The following is a 26,982-nucleotide window of genomic DNA, read 5'->3' on the forward strand; positions in this document are numbered from 1 at the left end:
CACACGGGGGGGTTCTGGGCACAAGCGCACACTGAAGCTGGGTCATGGGGAGCTTCTCCTCACCCAACACCCCCAGGGAACAGGAACTGGATGATCTTTAATGTCCCTTCCAACCCAGACTATGCTAGGAGACTATGAGTCCATGATCATGCCAGCAGGGCCACATAGCCACAGGCAGCAGCTGTGCTGACACAGCATCCCTCCATCCCGCTGCAGCCTTCCAGCACAGCCCCACTCCATTGGGGCTGCCCATTTGTTCCTTGGCGTCACCCAGCTCTGCGGCTTCTTATCCCACTTCCAAGTTCCTCCTGGCCCCTTGCACTGGTTACCTGCAGCTGTTGTCTCGCACTCCCTTGAACGTGGCAAAGTTTAACTGATCAGGAAGCCCTTGCCAGATAACCAAGGCAACTTAGGGAGCCGCTGGCAATCCCTCAGACACTCAGAAACACCTCTAAGGTACTGATTAACTTCACCCAACCTGGGCTTGCCTTTGCACTCGCTATCGTAAGTGCAGTGCAAGGTTTGGATGGCAAATGTATCCTGCTACAGAAGGGAGGGGAGGGCAGGATGTGTCCCTGGCAGCTCTCTGCTTACCCCTTTGCAGCAAAGGGGAGGTGGCCATTACAAAATACATAGATTAACTTTTTTGTGGAAGAGGTTGTTTGCTAACTGCTCATTTTCCCAATGTTCATTTGGAAATGCATTTTCCATAAACCTGGAACTAACATGATTTAGTTATGCGTCATTTTTTCCTTACAGTTTATAACAGCGGCAAAGATTCTCAGGGTATTTGTTTCATTTTTACCTCAGAGCTTCTCCCCCTACTCTGAAGCTCATACATTTGGTTTTCTGGGAAGTTCTCCTGACAGAAATCTGCTCTCTGATACTTTTCCAGTAGTTTCTCTACTGAGAAGCTGCTGGCTCTCATAAAGCCACACTTGTGCCGAAGCTGTTCCTTGGCTAAGTCAGATGCGATAGCTGGGCTGGGCTCACTCCCCAGTCTCTATTGAACAGTCCAAGCCATACTGGGAGTAGTAGTCATTAAGACACAGTAAGTACATGTCTTATGTCTGGCCTCTACTTGAGGTATAGGCAAGTGGTGAGGAGTTTTCACCTGCCTGCGAGCCATCTCATAGGCTGTGAAACAACCGCATTAATGCTCTGAAGCCTCATTCATTGTCCCTCTTTTGTGTCATTGTGGACTCTGGAGATTCCTGCTAGCTCAGACTTGCTTCATCTAGGAAATTCCTTGAGGCTGTTTACATTTGTTACTGTGGTGGTGGAGCTGTTTGCACCCAACCTGCCTCCCTTAGTCTTGGCCAAGGCGTAAGACAGGTTGCATCAATGATAAAGAGAGCTGTGGGAAACCTTACTAGCGTGCTGAGGAGCTAGTTCTCCCTTGAACATAAAAGCTTCAATGACTCAGCACATTAAAGGGTCACTGCACTTGGCTCCACAAGTAATGAGAAAGGAAAGCAACCCAAAGAGTCCATAATCCAAAGCAGTAAATCATTCACTAGCAGACTATGACAAAGCAGCCCAACTCAGCATATAAACCCATAGGCTTCCTTCAAAAGCTTCTTCAAGCTATAGCCTGAAGGAGAAGACTTTCCCAGTCCTTACTCTGACCACAGGAACATGACTTTGAGGCTTTGCTGCGCCTGGATTTTCATCCTCCTCCTTCCTGGCCTCTCAGATGGAGGGAAACTCCTGGTATTGCCCATGGATGGAAGTCATTGGCTTAGCATGCGGCCACTGGTTGAAAAGCTCAGCGAGAGAGGACATGAAGTGGTGATGCTTACACCAGAAGTAAGCTGGCAGATGGGAGTGGCACAGACTTACACAGTGAAACCATTCCCAGTGTCTTACACACTAGAAGACTTGGATAATGCCTTCTCTGAGTATGTTGCTACTCACCTGAAGGACCTGCCTTTCCCACTGAACACCGTAGCAGTGTACAACAGCTCAGTACAAGTTTTCCAACTACTATTTACTCAGTGCAAGGACCTATTCAGCAACAAGGAGCTCCTTCAGTATGTGAATCAAAGCAAATTTGATGCTATCCTAACAGACCCCATCTTTATGTGCGGACCACTGCTCGCGCATTATTTTTCTCTTCCATATGTGTTCTTTATGAGAGGATTTCCTTGCAACTTACACTATGATGCTCCGCGGTGCCCAAGTCCTCTGTCCTACGTGCCCAGGCTATTTACCTTCAACTCTGACCAAATGACTTTCTTCCAGAGAGTGGAAAATGCACTGATTTACCTCCTGGAGCCTGCGTACTGTAATGGTTTCTATGAAACAGCACTAAAGTTTGCTTCTAAAGTTCTTCAGAGAGATGTATCCCTCATAGACCTCGTGGACTCTGCTTCCATTTGGCTTCTGAGATTTGACTTTGTGTTTGAGTACGTCAGACCCGTGATGCCCAATATGGTCTTTATTGGAGGTATAAACTGTGCTCAGGGGAAACCACTTCCTCAGGTATGGGTTTTATTCCTCCAAGTCATACATTTGCAATGAAATGTGATGATGTCATTTCTGGAACTTCAGGGGTTTTGATGTATTTTATTTTTTCTCGTATTATTTATTTATTTAGAATGACTTAAAACAACCAGGATTTTGCAGTTGTCTTCAACAGGCTGAAATCAAATTCCCTTGATGGAGGCAGATAACTTCTGTGAATTAATAGGGATTTTCTGACAAGTCCAACAAAAAATGGGCTTCATCTACCATTCATCTCCTGTATATTCATTAACCAGGTTTTGATTTCATTTTCATGGAGTCTGACATATATTTCTTTCACCTGACCGTAAACCTAAAGACCATGCTCTGAGAATTGGCGTTTGTTTTTTCATTCCAGGCTCAGCAAAATCAGTTTATTTGCTTTGGTTTGGTTTTGTGACACATGGTTTCCAAGCTGTCTGTCTATGTTGAGTTATGTCTGTTTGTAGATCACACTGAAACAGAAATGTCATGTTGAAATGGGAAAAATTAATCTCAAATAGTGAAAAGGTGAAAGACACGTGCATGCAAAACTCAAAGAAGTTTTCATACCTATTCCTTGATATTCGCTGTTATCAGAATTGTTCTGCAGGGTTTGTAAAGCTAATAGAGAAATTTAGATCTCTTTTGACAAAATCTCTTTTAACACTTACTTTGTAGTCTCTATATCAATTTGTAGCACTAGACATTTCTTTCCAGGCACAAAGCAGAACGTATTCCCTTCTGAACGGGCGTCACACAGTATCATTGCACAGTTGCAGTACAGTATATTTGAGCTCAAGAGCTTTTTCTACTATCAGATTTCTTTTATACCTTTCAAGAGACCTGTGCAGATCCCACTGCAATCAATAAAGAGCAAGGCAAATGAAGAATAATATTATAAATTGGAATATTAGAGCAATATCAGAAGGCATTCTCTCACCTTAGGCTCAAAAGTGGCACTTTGTAGTTTGTAATCTAAGAGGCAAATTCTTGCTGGTTGCATGACAGAAATCTCTATGTCTTGAAGGTCTCAGAGCTGCCAACACTTTATAAGCTTGCTACATGGGCAGAGCATTCCTGCCCTTATTGTATAGCTGGCATTTCATACTAACACACGTCATTTGCTGGAAATCCCATTTTCCAAACCCGGACAAACCTTGTGTATTCTCCTTATATTCACCCTGCCTTTCCCAGCTATGTTTTCTACAGTCAGCAGAGAAATTCGTTATCTAGGGACCTGGGAAGTCAAATCACATCATCCATGTGTTCTTGCATTTGAGCTACTTTGTGTGACATGGTTTAATGTGAGGTGCCCCTGCCCATGGCAGGGGGGTTGGAAATAGGTGATCTTAAGGTCCTTTCCAACCCTAACTATTCTATGATTCTATGATTCTACTTGTTCCTGCTTGCAAGCGCCAGAGCATAAGAAGGTGAGCAATCTAATCTAACAATGAAAGAACAAATCCAGTACATGACATTAACCCTTACAGGCTGCCTCAACAAACAGTTTGCTCATATAACATTCCTTTTACCTTAGTGCCACTCACTGTTTGCTGCTCAGGTTAAAAGAAATCCGCACTTCACCATGAAGTCCAACTCAGAGATAAGCATTTTGAGAGACTCTCCCAGCTGGAGCAATCACAGGGTGAAGAGCAAGCACACCTGCTCCTAAACCCTTCAACATGGTTATGGCTTATAGTCTCAACTCCTCAGAGCTGCTTGCATAACAGTGGAGAGCTGCTCCATAGATGCAACACTCCTTGCCAGCTCAAAGAGACACCTGAAATAACCCACACAAGCTTTATCACAAGGGATACTTTTAACAGGAAAACGAATCTGCAGTCTTGAGTCACTCAAGCTTCAATCTTATGTCCTTCAGTGTCCAGAGAGGAAGGCTTTCCTCCAAGCTGGCACATGGCTCTCACTCTCCGAAACCTCATGTCATAAACTACTCTGCTGCTCATCTGCACACACAACATCCTTCAAAACTAGAAGTGGTCCAGGTGCCTTCTGCTCCTGCATAGTGAACAGCAAACACTTGTAAGCCTACCTTGGCAGCTGTGATAGATTAGTAAGACATGCAGGTTTGACTGCTTCAAGGGGGTGAGAATATAACATCAAGCTTTTTACATAGTGGTTAGGTATTCTCAGTTAGGCCAGGCCAGAAAAGAAATGGTGTTGCAATTTCCATTTATTTTACTGTGTATATTTTAAAGGTTGCCTTTTGAAACCAAAACCAGGCTCATTTGCTCACTGGGTCCTTACCAAGTCAATGGTATTAACCACAACTCTTCCTACAAGATGACATTCCTCATCTTAGTTCCATGAAGGAGGGCATGTGCTGCCATACTTCCAAGCTTAAAAATTAACAGAGAGTTCAAAGGAGGGCATCTTTTTCTAAGAACAGTGTGCTCATCTTCCCTGTTATATGAGCAGTTGCATCACTGAAGGCGTACCACAGCAATATTAGGAAGTTAAATATTTATCCCTGCCATCAATAAATTCCCTTGCAAGGACCTTCATATAAAAGACTGTGTTGGATACCTCTAGAGTAGAGCTCTCCAGTTTCCTTCCACCCAAATGGCTCTTCCATTCCAGTGTTTCTACCAATATACAGGGATATTTCTTCTTCTGATTTCATCTTTAACCTTTGCTGAAGGTGGAAAGATACTGGTGATACCTCAGGATGGAAGTCACTGGCTCAGCATGCGCCCAGTAATGGCAAAACTCCACCAAAATGGACATGAAGTTGTTGTGGTTGTTTGCATCTGAAGCCAAAGGAGCCTCAGAATTACACAGTGAAAGCATATCCAATGCCTTACGCAGAGGACCATTTAGCTATGGTGGTCAAATCGTTTGTTGATGCCCATTTTATTGAACAATCTTTTTTGAATATGATTATTACAATGTACCAAAGCATCTTAGAAATATCCAAGCATTTTTTTCAGCAACTGTAAGAGCTTCTTGCTCAACAAAGACATGATGCTGTATCTGAGAGAGAGCAATTTTGAGGTAGTTTTGACAGATCCAACTCAGATGTGCGGACCCTTAATTGCTGAGCATCTTTCAATTCCTTTTGTCTACTTTCTGCATGGATTTCCTTGTGGTATGCATTCTGATGCCATCCAGTGTCCAAGCCCTCTTTCCTATGTCCCCAGGTTATTCCTCGATAATCAGATAACATGACATTTACTCAACGGGTAAAGAACACGCTGGTCCGTATGCTGGAGTTCTTTTACTGTAAGCCTTTCTTTGCTCAGTTTGAAGAACTTGCAGCTGAGGTTTTCCAGAACAAAGTGTCAACTGCAGACCTTCTAAGCCGTGGATCTGTTTGGCTTATGAGATATGACTTTGTGTTTGAGTTCCCGAGACCAGTGATGCCCAACATGGTTTTTATCGGAGCGATAAACTGTGATCAGAAGAAAAATCTCTCTCAGGTATTAAACTTTATCTTGTTTTTATTGAAAAGGCAAGAACAGAAGTGTTTAAGCATCCTTACATCAAAACCTAACAGGCAACCTCCTCTTGGTATTTAAAGGTAGAAAGCTAATGAGAAATTCTACATAATGCAGAAAGGTTATTTCCTAGTATCCAGCATTCAGGTGATAGCATATCCTGGCAAACCTAAGCCTTAGCAGATGTGAGAATTTAAGTGACATGTAACTTTAATGCAAATAATAAGCTCTCTTGTTGAACTGAAGCTCACCCCAACTGTGGTGAGATGTGGATTTTCCTCCCCAGCAGGAGCCAGATTTGTTATCTTCCATTTCATCTCAGTTTCTTATGTTATATCCGTCTCTGGAAGAGCTGTCCTTGCAATCCAAGGCAGTCTCAGAAGATGTAGCTATATTGCTCTGAAAGAGTAGCCTGAGGAACACCTATAAGCACAGTCTGCTTTCTGTCTGCCACATGGTGTCCTCGTTTCCCGGCTCTCTCGTGAGCTGTGCATTCATACTTCCATACAGTAATTCTCCTTTCACCCACATCGAAGATTATAGGATTTAAGATTTTAGCTTTTCATCTTTTAGCTAGTTCTTTTTCTGTCACCCAGACTGATTCATTTACACCTACGTCAAGGGGTCATTATCTAACCTTAAATTGTATCCTTCCATACTTTTACTGGTTATTTAATTAAGTTTTAAGCTTTCCTGGGCATGGATGTCTTTTGTAAATTCCCATTGGGTTTTTGGGTACGAACCAGGTCTCTGAATCAAATACAGCATATCCTATAGCAGCTCAAAAGCAGGAAAGGGGTATTCGAGTATTGCAAATTGTGAGTATCCCTAAAAGAAGAAAGCCCTAACACCCTCCCCTTTTGTCCAGATAAGTATGTTTAGTGCTGTTTGAAGTGTCAGAGCCAATCCTCTTACCAGGACAGTCTCTGGTGCTACTTAGTTCACTCTAGTTGTTCAAATGAAGGACAAGGAGTAGCAGTTGCTCACAAGGCATCTTTCAAAAGGACATGGAGTTAGGACTGGCAAGTGTGCGAGGCCAGGTTGGACAGGGCTTGGAGCAAGCTGCTCTAGTGGAAGGTGTCCCTGCCCGTGCTAGGGAGCTGGAACTGGATGAGCTTTAAGGTCCCTTCCACCACAAACCATTCTCTGATTCTGTGACTCTGTGGTTGCTGATCGGATATTAAAGACCCACACAGATGTCTGTAAGTGCCCTACATGAAACATGCATGACTGTCTATCTTCATCTGTTAATCTAGCTTGAAAGCATCTTCTTTTAGTGTTCATTTGAGAGCTTTTTCAGAGGTTATGAGCAAGAGGTCTGTTTCTGTGCATCGCCTTCTCCTGAGCTTTTTGAAAACTTCCATTAAGTTAAATCTATGTTGTAAATGATTGATGTGGTGACAGTGAAGGGGATGGATCTGGCTGCTCTTTTGGGGGGGCAGGTTCTCAATAAGGTCAAAACTTTCCAACCAGACTTGAAAATAAGCTTGCAGAAACTGCATGTGAAAGAAAGCTCCACTAATGATGTAGAGCCCTGAATGTCCTGGAGGCACAATTGTATCCCAAAGGCACCTGGATAAAACTTATAACTGGATATAAAACTCATAAACGTTTATGGTGAGAGATTATCACTAACATAAAACCCCAGCAATTTACAACTGGAGAAGGACCTGGACCCCCAGAGTTCATGAACTGTTTCAGTCACGAACTGAACTGATACTGGCCATGAACTCGTGAGTTCATGAGTTAGAAACATGTCGTGAGTTCGTGTTATCTGAGGTACAACGGTGAACTGTTGTTTTGCAACTTAGTTTTATATCCGATAGGATAAGAGGTTAGGTGGGAGAGATACGTACAGATGGGGGAAGGTGTTCTGTTGGTTACTTAGTGGCCAAACAACACATGTTTGCGTCAATGAAAGAAAGAAGTCATTTTCTTCAGTTGTACCAACTGGTTTGGGTTATTAAAAAGAAAAAAGGCAAAACATAGAACTAAGGTACCTTAACATTGCTTTCTCATCTTTATCTATCTTCCCTGCAAGTTATGTTTCACTGTACCACCTTAATTGGAAAAGAAAGTACTTAAAAAATACCAAATTACTACACTTGGTGACAACTCTGTGAGGCTTCAGCCTGCAGTGTCAGCCATCTCTTCCTTTCAGAACAGAAGAGATGGAAGAACTTGACTACTAGAGGGAAGTCATTTTAGTGTGCTCTTTGTACACCCACTACTATCATATGGGGTCAGCAGGGTTTCTGGGCATCCACTCTGTATGCATTTCTTTCATGGATCCCCATGCACCTTAGAGCATGTTGTCAGTACATGTCAGCAAAAGTTGCTGGGTTGCTAAAGGTAAGAAGTGTCATAAGGCACTGTGAGAAGAAGAGAAGGCTGAGGAATAGAGCTGTTGTTTCAGCTTGCCTGAGTCAAGTGTACAATAAGAGACACACCTTTCTTGTGCTCATGCATTTTGAAGTGCAAATATCACCTCATCTTTTACAATCATTACTCATCATGGCTTCATTGCGTGTGAACTTGCTAGCACCAGAAATGCAGAGGCAAGTTGAAAGGGCAGAGATATGATAAGAGTGCCAGGTGGGGTGTTTGCAAGGGTGGAGCACAGATACAAAAGCTTGTGAACCCCTGCTGGGCTCTCTCATGTGTGGGTTCCTATCCATCCAACCTGCAACATGCTGGTGGCAGTGCTGCTCCTCTTTTTGTGCTGCCTGAGTCCTGCTGCTGCTGGGAAGCTGCTGGTAATCCCTGTGGAGGGCAGCCACTGGCTCAGTATGAAGGAAGTGCTGGCTGAGCTGAACAAGAAAGGGCATGAAATAGTTGTTATTGCACCAGAGAGCAAAATGCTGATTGAATCCTCGGGGATGTATGAAATGAAAAGTTATCCTGTACCTTTCAAAACGGAAGAGATGCGAGAACTTGTGCACTCCCTTAGTGCAAACGTTTTTAGTGACAACTCTTTCCTGACCAGGTTTATGAACACTTGGAATAACTTCAAACAAAGCTTTGCCATGTTTCAGGCTTCCTGCAGGTCCTTACTGTATAACAAAGAGATGATGAAATACATTGAAGAAAGTAAATTTGATGCCATCTTTACAGATCCTCTGATACCCTGTGGACAGATAATTGCCTTGAAATTTTCTATCCCTACTGTTTTCTTCTTGCGGAGCCTCCCATGGACTATAGACATTCACGCTGCTCGGGCACCGGACCAACCATCCTATGTCCCACGCATGTTCTTATCCAATACAGACCACATGACGTTCTCTCAGAGAGTGAAGAACTTCCTGATGAGCCTTTCAGAGCCTTTCCTCTGCAGTATGACCTTCTCAGGATTCGAAACCCTGGCCTCAGACTTCCTCCAAAAGCCAATGACAGTTACGCAGCTTTTAAGTCATGGATCCATTTGGCTGAAAAGACTTGACTTTGTCTTTGACTATCCCATGCCTATAATGCCCAATATGATTTTCATTGGAGGCATAAACTGTGGCCAGAAGAAACCATTATCTCAGGTCAGTGACTGGCTGGTAACAAGGGAGAAGACGTGGCAGTCGTTCACCTGCATGATCTGAGTGAGGGTTAATGATGTGTTTGATAAGAATGTTTCTTACCTAAAGACATAATTTAGTGTAACACTTTCTTTATAGCAAATCTACACAAAAAGCAGACCAGGAAAGCAGAATGGGATTCCACCTCCTTTCCTTAGGTCTGCTTAACATGGAGATTTTGTTCAGCAAGCGAATCACATGCTATGTTGTGTTTAATTCCAGCTGAAGTCAGGTACATTAGCTGAAGTTGAAGGCTAATATGTTGTGGTGAAGATTGGTCTAACAGATTTCATCACAAAACCTAGATAGCTGAATTCTCAACTGCATTTTTAGGAGATGCCCAGTTTGGATAGGGAAACGTTGCGGAGTGGTTGCTTAGGCATTTAAAGGTATGCATGTGATGTGTGTTAGCTTGGTGGTACTCATGGTGTGTGTCAGGCTCTCGTCACATGTGATGCCTATTCTTGCTTGTGCTCTAAGTAAAACAGCCTCATGTGACGCCAGAGATTAAGTGGGAAAGGAGATGCAGGAGTAGACAGCTCTTCTCAGAAAGGAGGACTCTGAAGTTAGTTTCCGCAATAAATCACAGTGTTTCCTGGAAAGGATAAAGTTTTATCCTTTGTGATTGTTAATTAAAAATAGACAGTCTCTCCTCTTTTCTTCCCTGGAACTCCTTTCACTTGTCAGCCTTCCCTGAGTCTTGGGGAATGGATTCCTCCTGCCTAACACCACCCTTACTCTTCCCCCAGATTCATAAGCTTTGTGAAGAGGAATGAGTAAGGAATAGATTTGCATTTCACAAGCCTGGCACATCCTGCCATCAACCCCCCCCCACATGGCCGTCATCGGGGCAGTGCTTTCTCCTATCTGTTCTCTCCATCAGAGCTGCTTAATGGCTCCTCAGGGACAAACCCAGGCAGAAACTCTGGGAGGGCAGAATCCTACCCTCAGGCAAGGGCATGTAGCAGCTCCAGCTTCAAATCAGCCTCTCCTCTAAAGACAAAGCTCACTCTCACTCTCATCTTGCTCAGGAGCTAAAGACCATAGTCCAGGAACAGTAATTATTGCAGAAGTATTGGTTCTTCAGTCCTGGTTTCTTCTTATCTTCTGACTGCCTCTGAATCACACAGAAACATCGTAGGGCAGAAGGAAATCCTGTGGCTCGACAAGTTTATCACAAGTACTTGTTAACTGCTCAGACATGGGATCTTACTTTTAGCTTCTCATCTGAAGTAGTATCAGCACCTCTTGCCATTTAAAATCAGTTCCTGGCCTGGAGCAAGAGGGCTGTTTCTGGCTGCTTCTGTCCAATCTTTCCTGTATTTAATGAGGTACAAGGGGAACAGAGTGGCTTTTCCTTCCTATTGCTCCTGGACGAAGACACTAAATGATCGAGAGATGAGTCAGGATGAGAACAAAGTAATGTCATGGATGACAGCATGGATTAGGTGGCTTTCCTTTGATGATGCAAGCCTCTGCTGCAGTGTTACTTTACTGCTATAAAGTGCTGCCTGGTGTTGTACCTGGCCCCAGTGCTGAGCTGTATGTAAATCAGAGAGTGTCTCCTTTAGGATTTGCAGAGATAATATGCTGTATAGTGGCATCGTCTTATAATGTGAAACATAAACTCACAAGCATTTCAGAACAGTTGTCTCTGGAGACATCCAAATCCTGCCTGCACACATTCCTTGGCAGGGGCTTCAACTAGATGATCTCCAGAGGTGCTTTCCAATCCTAATGATCCTGTGAAAAGAAGGAAAGCAGAAAGCATTTTAATTGCTGCCTTCAGCAAGCCCAGTTACTTCCAAGTGCCAGCACTATTCAAAGAATTGGGATTTCTTCTTTCGAAGTCTGCTTTCATTATCAGTCTCACATCAACCAGCACAGGGAATCAATCTGAAAGGACCCATTCCCTCAGACAAAGCCCAATTCTGCCCAACCCAAGCTCAGTTATCAGGTCCCCTAAATGATTCATCAGAGCCTTGAATGGTTACTGGTAACTGGTTCTGCTGGAAAAGCTGGATCATTAAGGGGGAATGTGGGAATTGGGCAAGGGGCTGTTGGTCTACTTAAAATCTGTTAGGTCAGTGCTGTTGAACACACTTTGGATTTCTAGGAACATGGCTCACGTAAGTGAATACAGCTCAGTGTCTGCGGGGGTTTTGGGTTTCCTGTCTCTGTTTTGCTTGTCTAGTGCTGGGAAGCTGTTGGTGGTGCCCATGGATGGGAGTCACTGGCTCAGCATGCGCTCACTGCTGGCAGCGCTCAGCCAGAAACAGCACCACATTGTCACTGTCGCACCAGAAGTAACCTTGAATGTGAAGGCATCTGAGTATTACATTCTGAAAACATACCCAGTGCCTTCAACTAGGGCAGAACTGGGAGCAAGGATGCGTGCGTTTGCAAAGGATCTTTTTGAGAGAAGAGCTTTTCTTCAGAGAATTACTGCGCTTTATGAAAAGGCTCAAGTCATCTCCAAGCTCTACATCTCCTCCTGTAGCAGTTTACTGAACAACAAGGATCTGATGCAATATCTGGAAGGGAGCAAATTTGATGCTGTTCTCACTGATCCTGTTGTACCTTGTGGACAAATACTGGCCCTGCATCTCTCTGTACCATCCATTTTCTTTCTAAGGGGACTCCCCTGCAGCTTTGATTTGGAGGCTACTCAGTGTCCAGACCCCCCTTCCTATGTCCCAAGAACATTTACAGACAACTCAGACCACATGACATTTATCCAGCGTGTGGAAAACTTACTTCTCAAGGCATCAGAATCCTTTATTTGCAATTCTGCCTATCTACCATTTGAAATTCTGGCCTCAGATGTTCTTCACAGACCAGTAACAATAAAGGAGCTCTTAAGCCATGGATCCATTTGGCTTAAAAGAATGGATTTTGTTTTTTGAGTATCCCATGCCAGTGATGCCCAACGTAGTTTTTATTGGAGGTATTAACTGTGGAAAGAAAAAAACATTATCTCAGGTCAGTGATTTCCTTGCTATTCTTTGAAGGGGGAGTGCTGCTTGCAAAGGCTGTGTGTGTGTATGAGTTTGTGTGATTTATATGAGCCATAAGTTACACTGTAAAGACAAAGAAAATAGGTGAAAACTGGGTTGATTTGAATTCTCTCCCACTCCTGCAGTTAATTATCTGTAGCATTAGCAGGATCCAAGTGTTTTTGCTTACATACTTGTTTCCTTCGGGCTACATGGAAGCAGTACATCACTGCACTCTTGCAAATGATGCACACACACACCAGTGGCGGTGATCCCTGTCGTATTGTCTCCTGCTGATGTTTGCCAGGTTGTTGAACCCTGACAGAGCAGTATTGTGAACTCAGACTCTTTGGTTTACTGTCACAACTGATGTTTAAAAACAATTAATCCTTTTGGTTAGTGAACCAGCCTTTCATAATATAGAATCATAGAATCCCAGAGTGGTTTGGGTTGGAAAAGACCTTAAAGCTCACCCAGTTGCAACCCCTTGCCATGGGTAGAGGCACCTTCCACTAGAGCAGGATGCTCCAAGCCCCTGTGTCCAACCTGGCCTTGAACACTGCCAGGGATGGGGCAGCCACAGCTTCTCTGGGCACCCTGTGCCAGTGCCTCAGCACCCTCACAGGGAAGAGCTTCTGCCTTATACCCAACCTGGACTTCCCCTGTTTCAGCTTAAACCCATCACCGCTTGTCTATTGCTGCAGTTCCTGATGAAGAGTCCCTCTCTGAGACAGTGTCATAATGCACCAGTCAGCAGCGGATGTGCTGGTTGCTCTGTCAGGCTAAGGCTTAACCTTTCACCGCACAGATTTTCTGCATAACTGTTGGAAGTTTTCATAGCTGCTGGCTGGCTCTGAACATCTGCAATAGCTTATGCTGCCTTCTGAGAAGTTTCCTTACAAAGAGTTTGCTCAGAGCTGCAGTAGTGCAAAAAGGCCTTAAAATAATTCTGGTGTGTACTATCAACCTCCATATTAAGTTACCCTATTGTCAAAATGACTTCTGTGCAGGAATTGTCATAATTAGGGCTGATTTTCATGTATTATCATTTCATGTATTCCATGCATTAATGTTGTTTGCTTTCCTGGCCCTGGGGCTTACTCTTCTCAGGCTGATCCGGAATGGTTTTTTGGAGTTGCTAATTCAGATTTAAATACAGCTGGCAAAAACCATTCCCTTGGCCTTCCTCCTTCCAAGTCCTACTTCATCCCTCCAAAAAGAGGCCTCTCAGGGAAAAGAACTCCAAGAGCCAGTTTTCCATTCTCGTTACAGTGTCAAGATATAAAACTGATAAAGAAACCAGACTTTTTCCCATATGAAGTATTCGTATCTTTCTGATCTTTTGCATATAGTAAATTATTTGGACAGGCAGGAGAAGAGGAATTTTCTTATACTGAAAAGTCTTATGTGGCAAATTAACTATCTGTTACTTACCCATGATTATACACTTACCACACAACAAATGAGTCTAAAGATCACCCACATTAAGCCCAGCACAGATTGCTTAAAAACAGAGCTGGGAATATTCTTTCTGGGTAGCACTCACCCTGTTTCTGCAGAGACATCCTGGCGCTTAGTGCTCAACTGCAAGTCACAGCAATGCTGGTTCTGCTCCTGTTGTACTCAGTCAGGTATCTTGAGGAGAGTAAGTTTGATGTTGCCTTTACAGACCCTGTAGGCAGACGTTAGTGAGACATCTTTCAGTTCCTTCTATGGTTTTGGGCTTTTTTTTTAATGGGTAATGCCATGCTGTCCAGATTTTGAAACCACTCAAGTGTCCCAATCCCCCTTCTTACACCCTCAGAGTATTTACAGACCATGCAGACTGCACGGACTTTCTGCAGTGTGCAAAGAAACTAATCCTGGGCATCCTAAATTGTTTTCTCTGTGATTTTGTCTTTCAACCATACACAAAACTAGCTTCTGAGTTCCCCCACTGTGCTGTTTATGGTGTAAACTGTGCACTGAGAGTTGTCTGGTATATACACTCAACACCACCAGCACGTGGACTGGACACAGTAAGCACAGTGCTTACTGTGACGCCTTTTATCAGGCCAATGATTATACATTTACCACACAGCAAATACCTTAAGGATCAAAAGTTAGGCTGGAGCACAGACTGCTTAAAAGCTTGGAGCTGATGCTGTTGCTTCAGTGCTGCAAGTGGTTTGGTTTTTGGGTTGCACTCACTATGTATCTGGAGAAAGGGCCCTGCTCTTGCACAATACTTCACCTATGACTAACACTGAAATGTGGTGGCAGCAAGCTTAAAGGTAACAAAAGGGAGTACTTCTTCACACCATCCACCTCCAAAAAAATCTGCCTTTCAGCACCAACACATTTATTTCATTGTAGAAAAACCATATGGATTTAAAAAGGATTTGGGTGGTTAATAGGAGGTGGTTAATACATTCTGACTGCCAGGATTTAGAGACTTTTCAAGGAGGTTATCATGGAATCCCCTAACTGGGGGTACTTGCTGTACCACTTCTAGCATACAACCTTGTCACTCAACTCTGCACTTTAGCTTTACTTTCTCCTAACAGATATCTCTTTTTCTTGCCTTTGGAACAGGCTGAACTGTGGACTTCAGTCTCTGGACTGTCATTCACGTGAAAGGGTTTTTGTGTGTTGCTCAAAATGCAGTGATGCAACTCTTATCCTTAAGGGGTTTGTTGGTTTGGTTTTACCTTTCAGTGTGGTTTATATCATTTTATAGAAGTGTTACACAAATAATGCACGTCTGGCTGAAATGTTAGAAGAACTTACAGACTATGTGAAAGCCACTAAATATCAAACGTCAGAACAGGGTAACATACTTCAACACTGCGTAGGTCTCTGGGTGCATACTGCCACCTTGGGACGTTTGTAGTGATGGAATCCTAGAGTGGTTTGGATTGGAAGGGAACTTAAAGCTCATTCAGTTCCAATCCCCTGCCACAGGCAGGGACCCCTTCCACTGGAGCAGCTTGCTCCAAGCCCCTGTGTCCAACCTGGCCTTGAACACTGCCAGGGATGGGGCAGCCACAGCTTCTCTGGGCACCCTGTGCCAGCGCCTCAGCACCCTCACAGGGAAGAGCTTCTGCCTAAGAGCTCATCTCAGTCTCCCCTCTGGCAGGTTAAAGCCATTCCCCTTGGCCTGTCCCTACAGGCCCTTGTCCAAAGCCCCTCTTCAGCCCCTTTAGGCACTGGAGCTGCTCTAAGGTCTCCCCTTAAGGAGCCTTCTCTTCTCCAGGCTAAACAAGCCCAGCTGTCTCAGCCCATCTACAGCATCACCTTGTTATGTGAGATCTTTTTCTCTCTGAAACATTAAAATGCATACATAGGTGCTTCAGCTAACCCTGTGGCATACAAGAATACCTTCTGTCCACCTCCTTTAGTTTTTGGTCTTTTAATGTCACCTCACTGCCAGCTAGAGGGAAAGGTTTTCTTAAACAGGCTGTGGAAAAGAACTGTACTGATGTCTGAAACTCTTTCCTCTTAATGCAGTTTCCTTAGATGTTACAGTCCTTCCTGCTGGCTTGTGAGAGTCGCAATGCCACATGTAGGACATGCCATCAACATGAACTTTTTAATAACAGTATTAGCCTTAGAATGTGCTTATCACCCTCAGGTACCTTTGACAAAAGTAACCATTTCATGAACCAGATATCCCATCACTCCTACCTGCTCCAAGACAACTCTTCCAGGCTGCTGCACTGCATGAAGAAATCATTCAGAGCTCTCTCCAATCAGGTGTGCTTGGTAGGAGGGTATAAAGCAGTATCTCTTCTCCAGCCATTGCTCTTATTCAGTTACCATTCCTGTATCTCATTTTGCCTTTGCAAACTTCCAGCATCCACCTTTTCCCTTTCCATGAAATATGCCTTAATGGCAGATGAGATCTGCTTGGTCAGGTACTTCTTTTCAGCAAAAATTGCTTTCTAGGTTTACCTTGAAAGTTTTCATGTGTTTTTCCATGTTCTCCCTGTCTAAGGACATGGCTTTGTTTAGAGGCACATTCTCTGGTTACCCATTAGGTTCCATTGCATCGTTAGCTGCAGCTTCAACCCAGGTGCTCAAGAATAATTAGGAGCTTAAATCCCATTCAAATCAATCTGATTTGGATATCTAAACAAGTCTTTGGAGGAGGATAATCTTCCACATCAGATCAGCCTCAGCTGATCACAAGCAAACCTTCAACACTTTCAGAGGCAGAAACCTTCTTCTCAGCGTTCAGTCCCAATCTCTCAAACTGCTCTTTTGGGTCCTGATTATGCTATTTACTGCTACCTGGAAAAGTTGGGCTCCAGCATCATTGTTACTCCCAATCAAGTAGCTATAGGCTGTGGCTGAGTTGTAAAGAACAAGACTTCCAACATGGTAGTTTTTTTTTTTGCCTTAAAAATCTTAGCACAGCACAAGCAGGAGCAGCTCAGAAACTCTGTTCTCCCCTTCTTCTGGTAGGCACAGAACACAAGTTTGGGTTTCCCTTGGCTCATGCCACAGCCAAGCTTTATACTCCTGAAAAGAAACTATTATTGAGACCTTTCAACACTGTTAGGCCTGTAACCTCTTACCTATGAACTCTTGTAGCCCCTCTTGAGCAAGGAGCACATATTCTGCTGCATCGTTACTTGCAAAGAGATGTTTGGCCTCAAGGCACTCACCTGCGAACTCTTATGGCCCCTCTTGAGCAGGATCTGCATATTCTGCTGCATCACTATTTATATAAAAAGGTCTTTGGTTAATACATGACTTTGGTGACACCACTGCTGCTTGTGCCAGCTCCTGCTTACCATGGAGAACATTCTGTGTGAAATCCAGGCACCTTTCTGAGGTACAAGAGAAAGTTTAGGTCTTTCATATCAATATTGCAACATGTTCGGTGGCCATAAATGTAGACTCCTGACTTGACATTGGCACAGGGCTGTCAGATACACAGTGACTCAAAATAACCCTGACCCAGCAATATCCCTTCACAAACAACTAATCAAAGGTCCTGCTAATTGTTCTGAATCATGTAAGATAATTTCAGTGCAAGGAAAATGCATTTTGCTTTAAATCCCTTGATAGCACTCTTATCAATGCTTTTTATCATTGTCTGAAACATGATCTTTGAACGTCAACAAGCTGTCATAGTAAACATTTTGTAAAGGGAAAGACTAAAGACCATCAAGCATAAATAAGGTACAACTCTTTCTCGCTTTCATATGCTGCTTGGAAGTAAGAAGGAACAGTTAATTCCTTTTTTCCTGCCAATAGCCTCAGGACAGTGATGTGGAGGTACCAGATCTACAAGAGGCTTGTTCTTTTTCTTTCTTTCTGGAGTTTGGCAGAAGGTGGGAAGCTCTTGGTTATGCCTCAGGATGGAAGTCACTGGCTGAGCATGCGTGTGGTTCTGGAGAAACTCTGGAAGAGGGGGCATGAAGTCGTTGCGGTGATTCCTGACGCTGCTTTGCTCCTTAAAAGCTCACAATCTTTTACCATCAAAACATACTCCGTGCCTTACACTCAGGAGTTTGTGGATGAATTCTACAATTCCCTTGGTGAAATGAGTTTTACCAACCCTTCCCTTCTAGACAAAATCACATTATTCAGCAATTTAACAGAACTGACCAACATGTACACTACTTCTTGTCGGCATCTCTTATATGATGAAGAACTCATGAAGTACCTCCAGGACAGCAAATTTGATGCCATTATGATGGATCCTGTGTTGCCCTGTGGACCAATTGTTGCCGAATATCTCTCTCTCCCTTCAGTGTACTTCATGCGTGGTCTTCCATGCAATTTAGACTACAAAGCCGCTCAATGTCCAAGTCCTTCTTCTTATGTGCCAAAGATTTTCACGTACAGCTCAGATAACATGACATTTGCAGAGCGTGTGAAGAACTTCCTGATTGGGGCTTCAGAGCACGTGTTCTGCGACCTGTTTTACTTAAATTACAAGAACTTAGCTTCTGAGTTTCTTCGCAGAGAAGTAACAATGCTGCAACTATTTAGCCAAGCATCCGTTTATCTGATGAGATACGACTTTGTTTTTGAGTATCCGCGCCCAGTAATGCCAAACATGGTCTATATTGGAGGCATCAACTGTAAGCAGAAGCAGCCATTATCAGAGGTTTGTTGTAGTTCACGGTGATCATATATATGACATTTAGCATATATTGATTCTAAATATAGCATTTATTAGCAATTATTTAAGATATGCTTCCTATAGTAGTATTTGTGCTTGAGCCAATATGTGATCAACTACCAGGATGGCATGATTTGGGAGCAGGAATTTCAGGCTCTTGTAGATGATCACCAGACTTGCACTACAAGCAGCTGAAGGGTTTCTCTTCAGGAGAGCTTAGGTGAAGTTGACTAAGCTATGTAGCTGCCTAGGTATAGCTTAGCTTATTGTAAGCATGTCACTATAATCAAAGCTTCTCTGGGCAACCTGTGCCAGGGCCTTACCAACCTCACAGGGAAGAACTTCTTCCTAATGTCTCTTCTCAATCTACCCTCATGAAATGTATGCTATAGCTAGATAAATAACCAAATAATTCTAGACCAGATAATTTAATATCCCTAACAGCTGAATACTGATTAATTGTGGAAGATTTGATTGGCCAAAACATGGAAATGTGGATTTAACTTTGTGGATATACCCAGGCACTTGTACTGTGCCGTAGAGCCTGATAATGTGCTTGAATACCCTAAAACCAGGGATATGCAAAGACATTAGAGGGAGATCTTTTGCCTCTGAATTTGTATAAGAAGCAATGCAAGGGAACATATAAGAGAATGCTTGGAAAAAGAAGCCCTTGGGATTGTAAGTACCTGCTGTCCCTCCCTGTTTTAAGTCTCTTAAGTGGCTCTGCAAGTAGTGCAGATGTTAATGGTTTGTTCTGTTTTCCAGACCAGTGGTGTTGCAACAGCAGAAGTTATTGCAAAGCTTGCACCATCGCACGTACTACCGTAGAGTGAGGGCTTTCACTTTGATAACTGCTATAATATAGAAGGAAATCTGAAGATAAACCTTATCAAACCCACTCTATATCGAATCTCTGTCAGTCATCGCTTCTTGGTTAGCCTAGGAGAGCACAAAGTATTCCAAAGGTCAGGCTTTTCTTCCGAGTTTTGTGTCCAATCAGCTGAGCAGACTCAAGGCAGGGAGTTGATCATTAACTGGGTGTTAGTAAAACACTGATTGCTGGCTCAGGTGTTACCTCCCATTCATGACTTTTGTGCAGCCTTTCAGTACCACATGCTTCCTCTCGCATTTGAACCCTCTTCTGTTGATTCAAGCATTCAGTGCCTTCATGAAGATGATAAACCCAATCTTTACTCCCAGTTAAAAATTATCCTCATTTCTGCCTAAAGATAGCCAGCCCGTTAAAAGTTAACCCCCTCAGTTAAGATTAAAGTGCAAAGTACCCCCCAATTCGTTCCTCGTCCCCTGCAATAGTTTGGCAGCTCTTTAAAACTTTGCTGACAGCACAAGGGAAATGGCTTCTTCAAATGTAGGATTTCATTCTCTTGCCTCCCGGCTTGTGCTTTTCCTGCTCCTGTGGACCTTTGCTGAAGGTGGAAAGCTCTTGGTTATACCCATCGATGGCAGCCACTGGCTCAGCATGCGCCCAGTTGTGGAGCAGCTCCGACACAGGGGACATGAGATCATGGTGCTTGCGCCAGAGATAAACTTGCGGATAGGTTTGTCGGGGCATTATACCATGAAAACATACTCTGTATCTTACACCAAGGAGTTTGTGGAGGCAGAGTTTAAAAAGCTGGGCTATAGGAGCTTCACACCTCAACCCTTCTCAGCAAAATTCTCCAATTTGGCAAATATCTCATCCCTGTTCCTGGATTCCTGCAAACGTCTCCTGGGTAACAAAGAGCTGATTGAATCCCTTGGAGAAAGCAAATTTGACGCTGTCTTTATGGATCCTTTTTTTCCATGTGGACAAATAGTGGCTGAACATCTCTCCCTCCCTTCCGTGTACCTCGTACGGGGACTGCCATGCAGCCTAGACTTCCACGCTACCCTTTGTCCGCATCCTCCTTCCTACATTCCGAGGTTCTTCACTCGCTACACGGACCGCATGAGGTTTCTCCAGCGTGTGGGCAACCTCCTTGCTAGCCTGAGCAGCTCCCTGCTTTGCAGTTTCCTTTACGCACCATACAATAGTGTGATTAAAGAATTCCTCCAACGAGAGGCAACACTGCTTGAGCTCCTAAGCCACGCATCTATTTGGCTCATGAAATATGACTTTGTGTTTGAGTATCCCAGACCCTTAATGCCGAATATGGTCTTGATCGGGGGCATAAGCTGCACTCAGAAAAATGCATTATCCCAGGTTAGTCCCATTTTTCGCCCCCTTTAGTTAAGTTCTGACTGCACTGCTCGTTCTCACCAGGAGATGGAGCTCCCGGCAGAAAGAACGAGGTGGAAGGTGCTAGGAAAGCAAAACACTTTGCAGCTCTGCATCCCTTGTTCAATAACGTCTTCTATAACTACCTGAAAGAAGGTTGTAGTGAGGGGAGGTCGGTCTCTTCTCCCAAGGAACAAGTGACAGGACAAGAGGAAACGGCCTCAAGGTGTGCCAAGGGAAGGTTAGTTGGAGATTAGGAGCAATTCCTTCCCCAAAGGAAGCTGCCTATTGCCAGTGACTTTCATTTGTGTATCAGTTTACAAGACTTTGTTCTAGCTGGGGCAATGCAGCATGCCAAATCCTGGTGGATTTCTGCAAGAATTTCAGGCAACAAGTGGAATCCCCAGCACCCAGCTAGAGATCAGCTTCTCTGTCAAACACTCTGTCCCAGAGCTGGACTGCAATTGTATTTTGCTTAAACTATGCCAAAATTCCTAAATATGACATATTTGCCACTTTCCACTAAGAAATCCTCCTTATTCTTAATGCTTTCTCTTATTTCCTCAGATATTTCAGAGATGTGGTGTGTGGCACCCACCAAGAGGAGCAGATCCTAGTTAAAAAAACTACTAAAATAAGGTTATTTTAGGTGATTTTCTATTCCCAAAGCAGGGCTGCAAAACATTCCCTAAAATTAGTGGCACTTCAGAGCATGAAGTCCGACCTTGGCACACAAAAACACTCAAAGAACAGAGGAACACTGATGTGACTGGTCCCACAGAATATAAATAGGCCTTGGAATAGCTCTATGTGTTCCACTGCATCCGGAACCACAGGAAGCAAGTCACCCACTGCCCAAAGAATTGGTATGAAAAGCACATTTGTAGCGTGGGGAGGATTCTGCAGTTCCCAGATGTCTGAGAGTTTATACAGAACCAAGGTCAGAGTTCCCAATCATTAAGTTCCCATCTACGATGCCTTAATGCAGAGGGAGAGCATCTCTTCAGAGAAATCTAGTAAGAAAGAACTAAGCCCTGAAATAAGAATTACAATTCATCTTCTTTGTCCCCAGGAGAGCTTCAGGTCTGCCCTTGAGGGTGCAACTATCACCAAACCTTTGATGGTTCCTTCTGTTTGGGACACAGTCTCAAGTAGAGGGCCAGGGTACTCATAAACTAAGGGAGTCAGTCTCAGTTATCCCCTTAGATCCTAAAGGTGAAATTCCAACAGACTTACAGGAACATCTAGTTCATTTTAGTCCATTCATTTAACTCTGAGGCCTGCAACAATTCCCTCTGGTTTTGTCTTTCCTTCCTGGCTTTACCAGATAGTTCTCAATGGCACAGGATTTTTGCTCCGGCCTTTGGCTGGTTTTATGCTTCATTAGAATCCTTCTGTTCTTGGATTCAAGTGACAGATCTAGTCCTTCTATTAGTTAAACCAACTGACCAAAACAGATTAAAAACCTGGCAGTGGTTCAGTATTGCCATTACTCAAAGCAGACCCAGTAAATCTAGATAGTAGAAGTTACAACTATCTGCTATTAGAACACCTTTAAAACCAATCTTCATTCTCTCTTGCAGCTGCATGGTGTGAAAAGAAGAATATCAACTCTAAATCCAGAGCAAGTGATTGCAATGAATGGGAAAATAAACCACGGTGTAGGCACCTGGGGGTTGGTTGCCAGGAAAAGCCTGATGATGACTTCATCTCCTTAATTGCTCCAGGATCTTTTTTGCTGCACAGACACTGATGTCTTAGAGTAGGCAGGCTTTGCTACAGGACTGGTTTAAAGTCAGTCTTTTCTCATGTCCCTCCTGAATCTCTGTTCAGGCTTCAATTCTGCCAACACTCAGGTACCTCCTTAACTTTGTTTAGCCACATGTGCCCATTCTTTTTTCTCTGGGACTCATTTTCATATAGAATCACAGAATCCCAGCCTGGTTTGGGTTGAAGGGACCTTAAAGCTCATCCAGCTCCAGCCCCTGCCACAGGCAGGGACACCTTCCACTAGAGCAGCTTGCTCCAAGCCCGTGTCCAACCTGGCCTTGAACACTGCCAGGGATGGGGCAGCCACAGCTTCTCTGGGCACCCTGTGCCAGCGCCTCAGCACCCTCACAGGGAAGAGCTTCTTCCTTATATCCAACCTGAACTTCCCTTGTTTCAGCTTGAATGCATCACCCCTTATCCCTTCGCTACAGTCCCTGATGAAGAATCCCTCTCTGCATCCTTGTAGCCCTCTTCAGATACTGGAAGCTGCTCTGAGGTCTCCACGCAGCTTCTCCATGCTGAACAGGATATGGATGTACATAGATATATAGAGATAGATAGAGTATATAGATAACTAATTTTCCCGATCAGCATTTTGTTGTGTTGACTGCTTATTTTCTTGCCTTTCCTGACAGTTTTGTGGGAACGTGATGGAACCTACGGCATCTGACATGAAAAGGACTTTGACTAAGGATGTGCTTTGTGTTGGCAGGAATTGGAAGCTATTGTGAATGCCTCTGGAGAACACGGCATTATTGTCTTCTCCCTGGGCTCCATGGTCTCCGAGATCCCTATGAAGAAAGCCAAAGAAATTGCAGATGCCTTGGGAACAGTCCCTCAAACGGTATGGTTTCCCTCTTCCCCTTCCAGCACAGCAATCCAACATGGTTTTCAAACACAGTACCTGATTACCTTCAGCTTTCAGTGGGCTTGCTCCTCTCTTCTTTCTCCTGCTCCCTGATGCCAGAAAACCCGCTGAGGAGCAGCAAGAGGCCACTTGCTGAGAACTGATATGTTGGTTACTTCTCTTGCAAGGTTTTGTGGCGATACACAGGAAAGGTGCCCCCCAACATGCCCAAGAACATAAAGCTCCTCAAATGGCTGCCCCAGAACGACCTTCTAGGTAGGTACGAGATACTTTGAGTGATACCAGCATGTTGCTTTCAATCCTATACTGCTGCTGTAAGGCAACGTTAGCATCATTTATGCTGACTCCCTGCATCACTGTGGGTCACAGGGCTTCCTTAACAGCCTTTGCTGTTTGAAACAGAGCTCGTCTCTTAGAAGTGTATCTGATTGCACCTTCAAAACCATTGACTTATGAAACAGCTCTGTTTGGAAAGTTGTTCCAACACTTGACTACCCTTAATGGCAAAAATGGAGGTCTTTATCTCTGCCTAGCCTGCAGTCGTAAGTAATGATGCACAGGACAATGCAAAGTTCTTGACTGACACCTACCAGTGCCATTTTCTGTGGCAGTTTTTCCCTAGGGATGTGTTACTGTGACTTCCTAAATCAAAGAGCTAAGCAAGTTTTTCTTTCCTCCACAGCTCACCCTAAGGCTCGTGCCTTTATTACCCATGGAGGCTCCCACGGCATTTACGAGGGCATATGCAACGCAGTGCCAATGGTGCTGATGCCTTTATTTGGAGACCAGATGGACAACGCCAAGCGAATAGAGTCACGGGGAGCAGGACTGACACTGAATATACTTGAAATGACCACACAGGACCTATCTGCTGCCCTGCAAGCAGTTATTAATGATAAAAAGTCAGTAATAGAAACAGCCTTTGTCCTTCTACTCTTATCTAACACCACCATGCTAGCTTCCAACTTAACAGAATGATAAGCTGTTCTTATATGCCTTCTTATATCAAAGGTACATCACCGAGAGGCCAATGCTGGCACTGGGTTAACCTCATCCTGTCCCTGTAACAGCACTGTCCTTCTCGCTGCTCAGAAATACAAGCATTAGGTGACAAGAACCAGCTGATATGAGAGGATTCAGGTGTCAGAGAAGATGGGGTATATATGCAATGGAAGAAATCAAGTTGACAAAAGATGAGCACAAAGCCAAATTGACCAGGCAGTGATGTAGAGGGCTTCGATACAACATGGCAGAAAAGGCAATTGGTGAAGGTAGATGTGGCAAACTGTTTTTTTTCCCCAAATTGGTGGTGTCGTGGATCAGTGGGGAGCCTGAAAAAGTTGAAAGGCTCAGCTGCCTGGCTGATGTTCTGTGCATGAAGATATCCCAAAGAGAGGCAACTGGAGGTGCCTCAGTATTTCAGAGGCTGTGCTGTATCAGGAAGCGTTGTCTTCCAGCTGGCAGGGTTTACTAAACACACCTCATTTACAGACAGGCTTTCTCAGTCATATCCCCTCCCAGTGCTCGTATGAGCACAGTAAGCTGCTGCCTGGCTTGGCAAAGCTGGACAATTCCAGCACAGAGCTGGAGGAACATGCAAGAGTATGCTGAGGCAGTACAGGGAACTACTCTAGACACCATCGTATTACAGTTAGCACGCCGAAGGTGTTTTAAGGTGTCATGGTGAAGGGAAGCTTCAAGACCCTCCTGCCATAGGCAGGGGGTTGGAACTAGATGATCTTAAGGTCCTTTCCAACCCTAACCGTTCTATGATTCTATGACCTATCCTCCTCTTCCCTGCTTCTCTGAGGGCTTCTCAGTATTTGGCATCCTCTTCCCCATCATGTTTTTGAGAAATGGCACCTTATTGCCATTGCTTCCTAAGCAGTATTCTTAGAGGAATAACAGTAATAATAATGCATCTTGAACTTGAAAAAGTGGATGGTTTTTCTACAGTCAGTTACATTTCAACCAGATACCTTCACCCCACAGACACTGATGACAGCTCAAACTAAGCTTTTTCTTTTTCTTTGTTCCTAAAACCTTTCCCTCTGTTTTTGCCATTGAAAGCAGCACTTTTCTGGACCCTTAACTTTGCTATTATCCTTCTCATGGGGTGGTGGGGAAACACCACCACAGAAATTCCCAGTGGGCTATGAGCCAAATAACACCGCATCCCTTTCCTCTGCGGCCACAGTCTCAGAAGAACAAGTCACTGAAAGCACTGAACATCTTGTCTTGACAGGTACAAAGAGAACATCAAGCGTCTCTCAGACCTTCACCTTGACAGGCCCATCCACCCCATGGACCTGGCTGTGCACTGGGTGGAGTTCGTAATGAGACACAAAGGAGCCCCACACCTCCGACCTGCTGCTCACGACCTGAACTGGATCCAGTACCACTCTCTGGACGTCATTGCCTTCCTCATCGCTGTGGTCCTCCTCTCCCTCTTCATTTCTCTGAAGTGCTGCCTGTTCTGCTGCCGCAGGTGCTGCTGTAAGAAGGGAAGAACAAGAAAGCCAACCAAATCCAAGTCCCACTAGCTGGAGAAACCAATGGTAGGAGATAAACCTCTGCTCCAGACCAGATGATCAGAGGCCATCCCAAATTTCACTGATTGCTGACTTTCAGTCAAGAAATAATAGTTCCTTTAAACTAGCGCCATGGGAGGGGTTGTTTCACTGATATAATTGTTGCCTTTAATTAAGAATTGGTTGTTAAAATTACTTTGTATAGGAGTGCTTCTGTCACCTGGGAAGATATCAGTGTTAAGTCCAAGGCTCCCAGCTTCCACATCTTGGTGTACAGAGGACTCACATTGACTTCCTTTTTTTTTTATCTCTATTGCAATGTATATATATATATATATATATATATATATTTAGGGATTTCATGAGATTTTGCTTCAAGGGCTTTAGGAGAACCATTTGCTCTAGTTTAAGGCTGTCAGGTTTATCAAGCACTTTGAAACCTTTGGATAGCTGTTGTTAAAGAAGAGGCAAGTGTTATACACTGACAATACGTGTCACATAAGCTAGCTAGATGCACATCTTACATGGGTTTTATGTGTGCTTACAGTCCCCTAAACAAAACTAATATTTTGGCAGGGAAGTCATTGTAAAGACACTGGCGTTTCACCCAAGTTCCCCATCAGGCAGAGTGCTGTATCTGAAGCTTACCTTTTAGGCGATCAGAGCTTTGTAAGCGTCCTTGTTCATAAAACCCAACTGATTTACTTGTTGTAAATGTTGTTCAGGTGAAGACCCAAAGCCCAGCCTTATAAATAAATCCCCACTACTACCAATAATGGCTCTTGTGTTTTCTAACTTGAGAGATATGGGGCTGGAGAAGGGAAAGCTTGTTCAATCAAGGGGAGAGAGCTGGAGAAGCCTCACGGTGTGGAAGCTACCTCAGTGCACAAAAGCCAGTTCTCATCATCACTGCTTGGTGACTCGGTCCTTGCTGAGAGGTTACCTCTTGAAGCTGCCACAGTTCCCACTG

General features: G+C 44.0%; 1 protein-coding gene across 1 annotated transcript; it reads left to right on the forward strand.

Annotated features, from left to right (window-relative positions):
- Window positions 1-1,638: 1,638 nt before the first annotated feature.
- On the forward strand, window positions 1,639-26,024 carry LOC308228640 (UDP-glucuronosyltransferase 1A8-like; the record flags this gene model as incomplete). The annotated part of the gene is made up of 5 exons (XM_080632034.1): window positions 1,639-2,484; window positions 23,326-23,457; window positions 23,649-23,736; window positions 24,164-24,383; window positions 25,727-26,024. 5 exons carry the CDS (start codon window positions 1,639-1,641, stop codon window positions 26,022-26,024), a joined length of 1,584 nt encoding a protein of 527 aa, XP_080488160.1.
- Window positions 26,025-26,982: the final 958 nt, after the last annotated feature.

This window comes from Psittacula echo, assembly GCF_963264785.1.
Source record: "Psittacula echo genome assembly, chromosome: 20".
NCBI lineage: Eukaryota > Metazoa > Chordata > Aves > Psittaciformes > Psittacidae > Psittacula > Psittacula echo.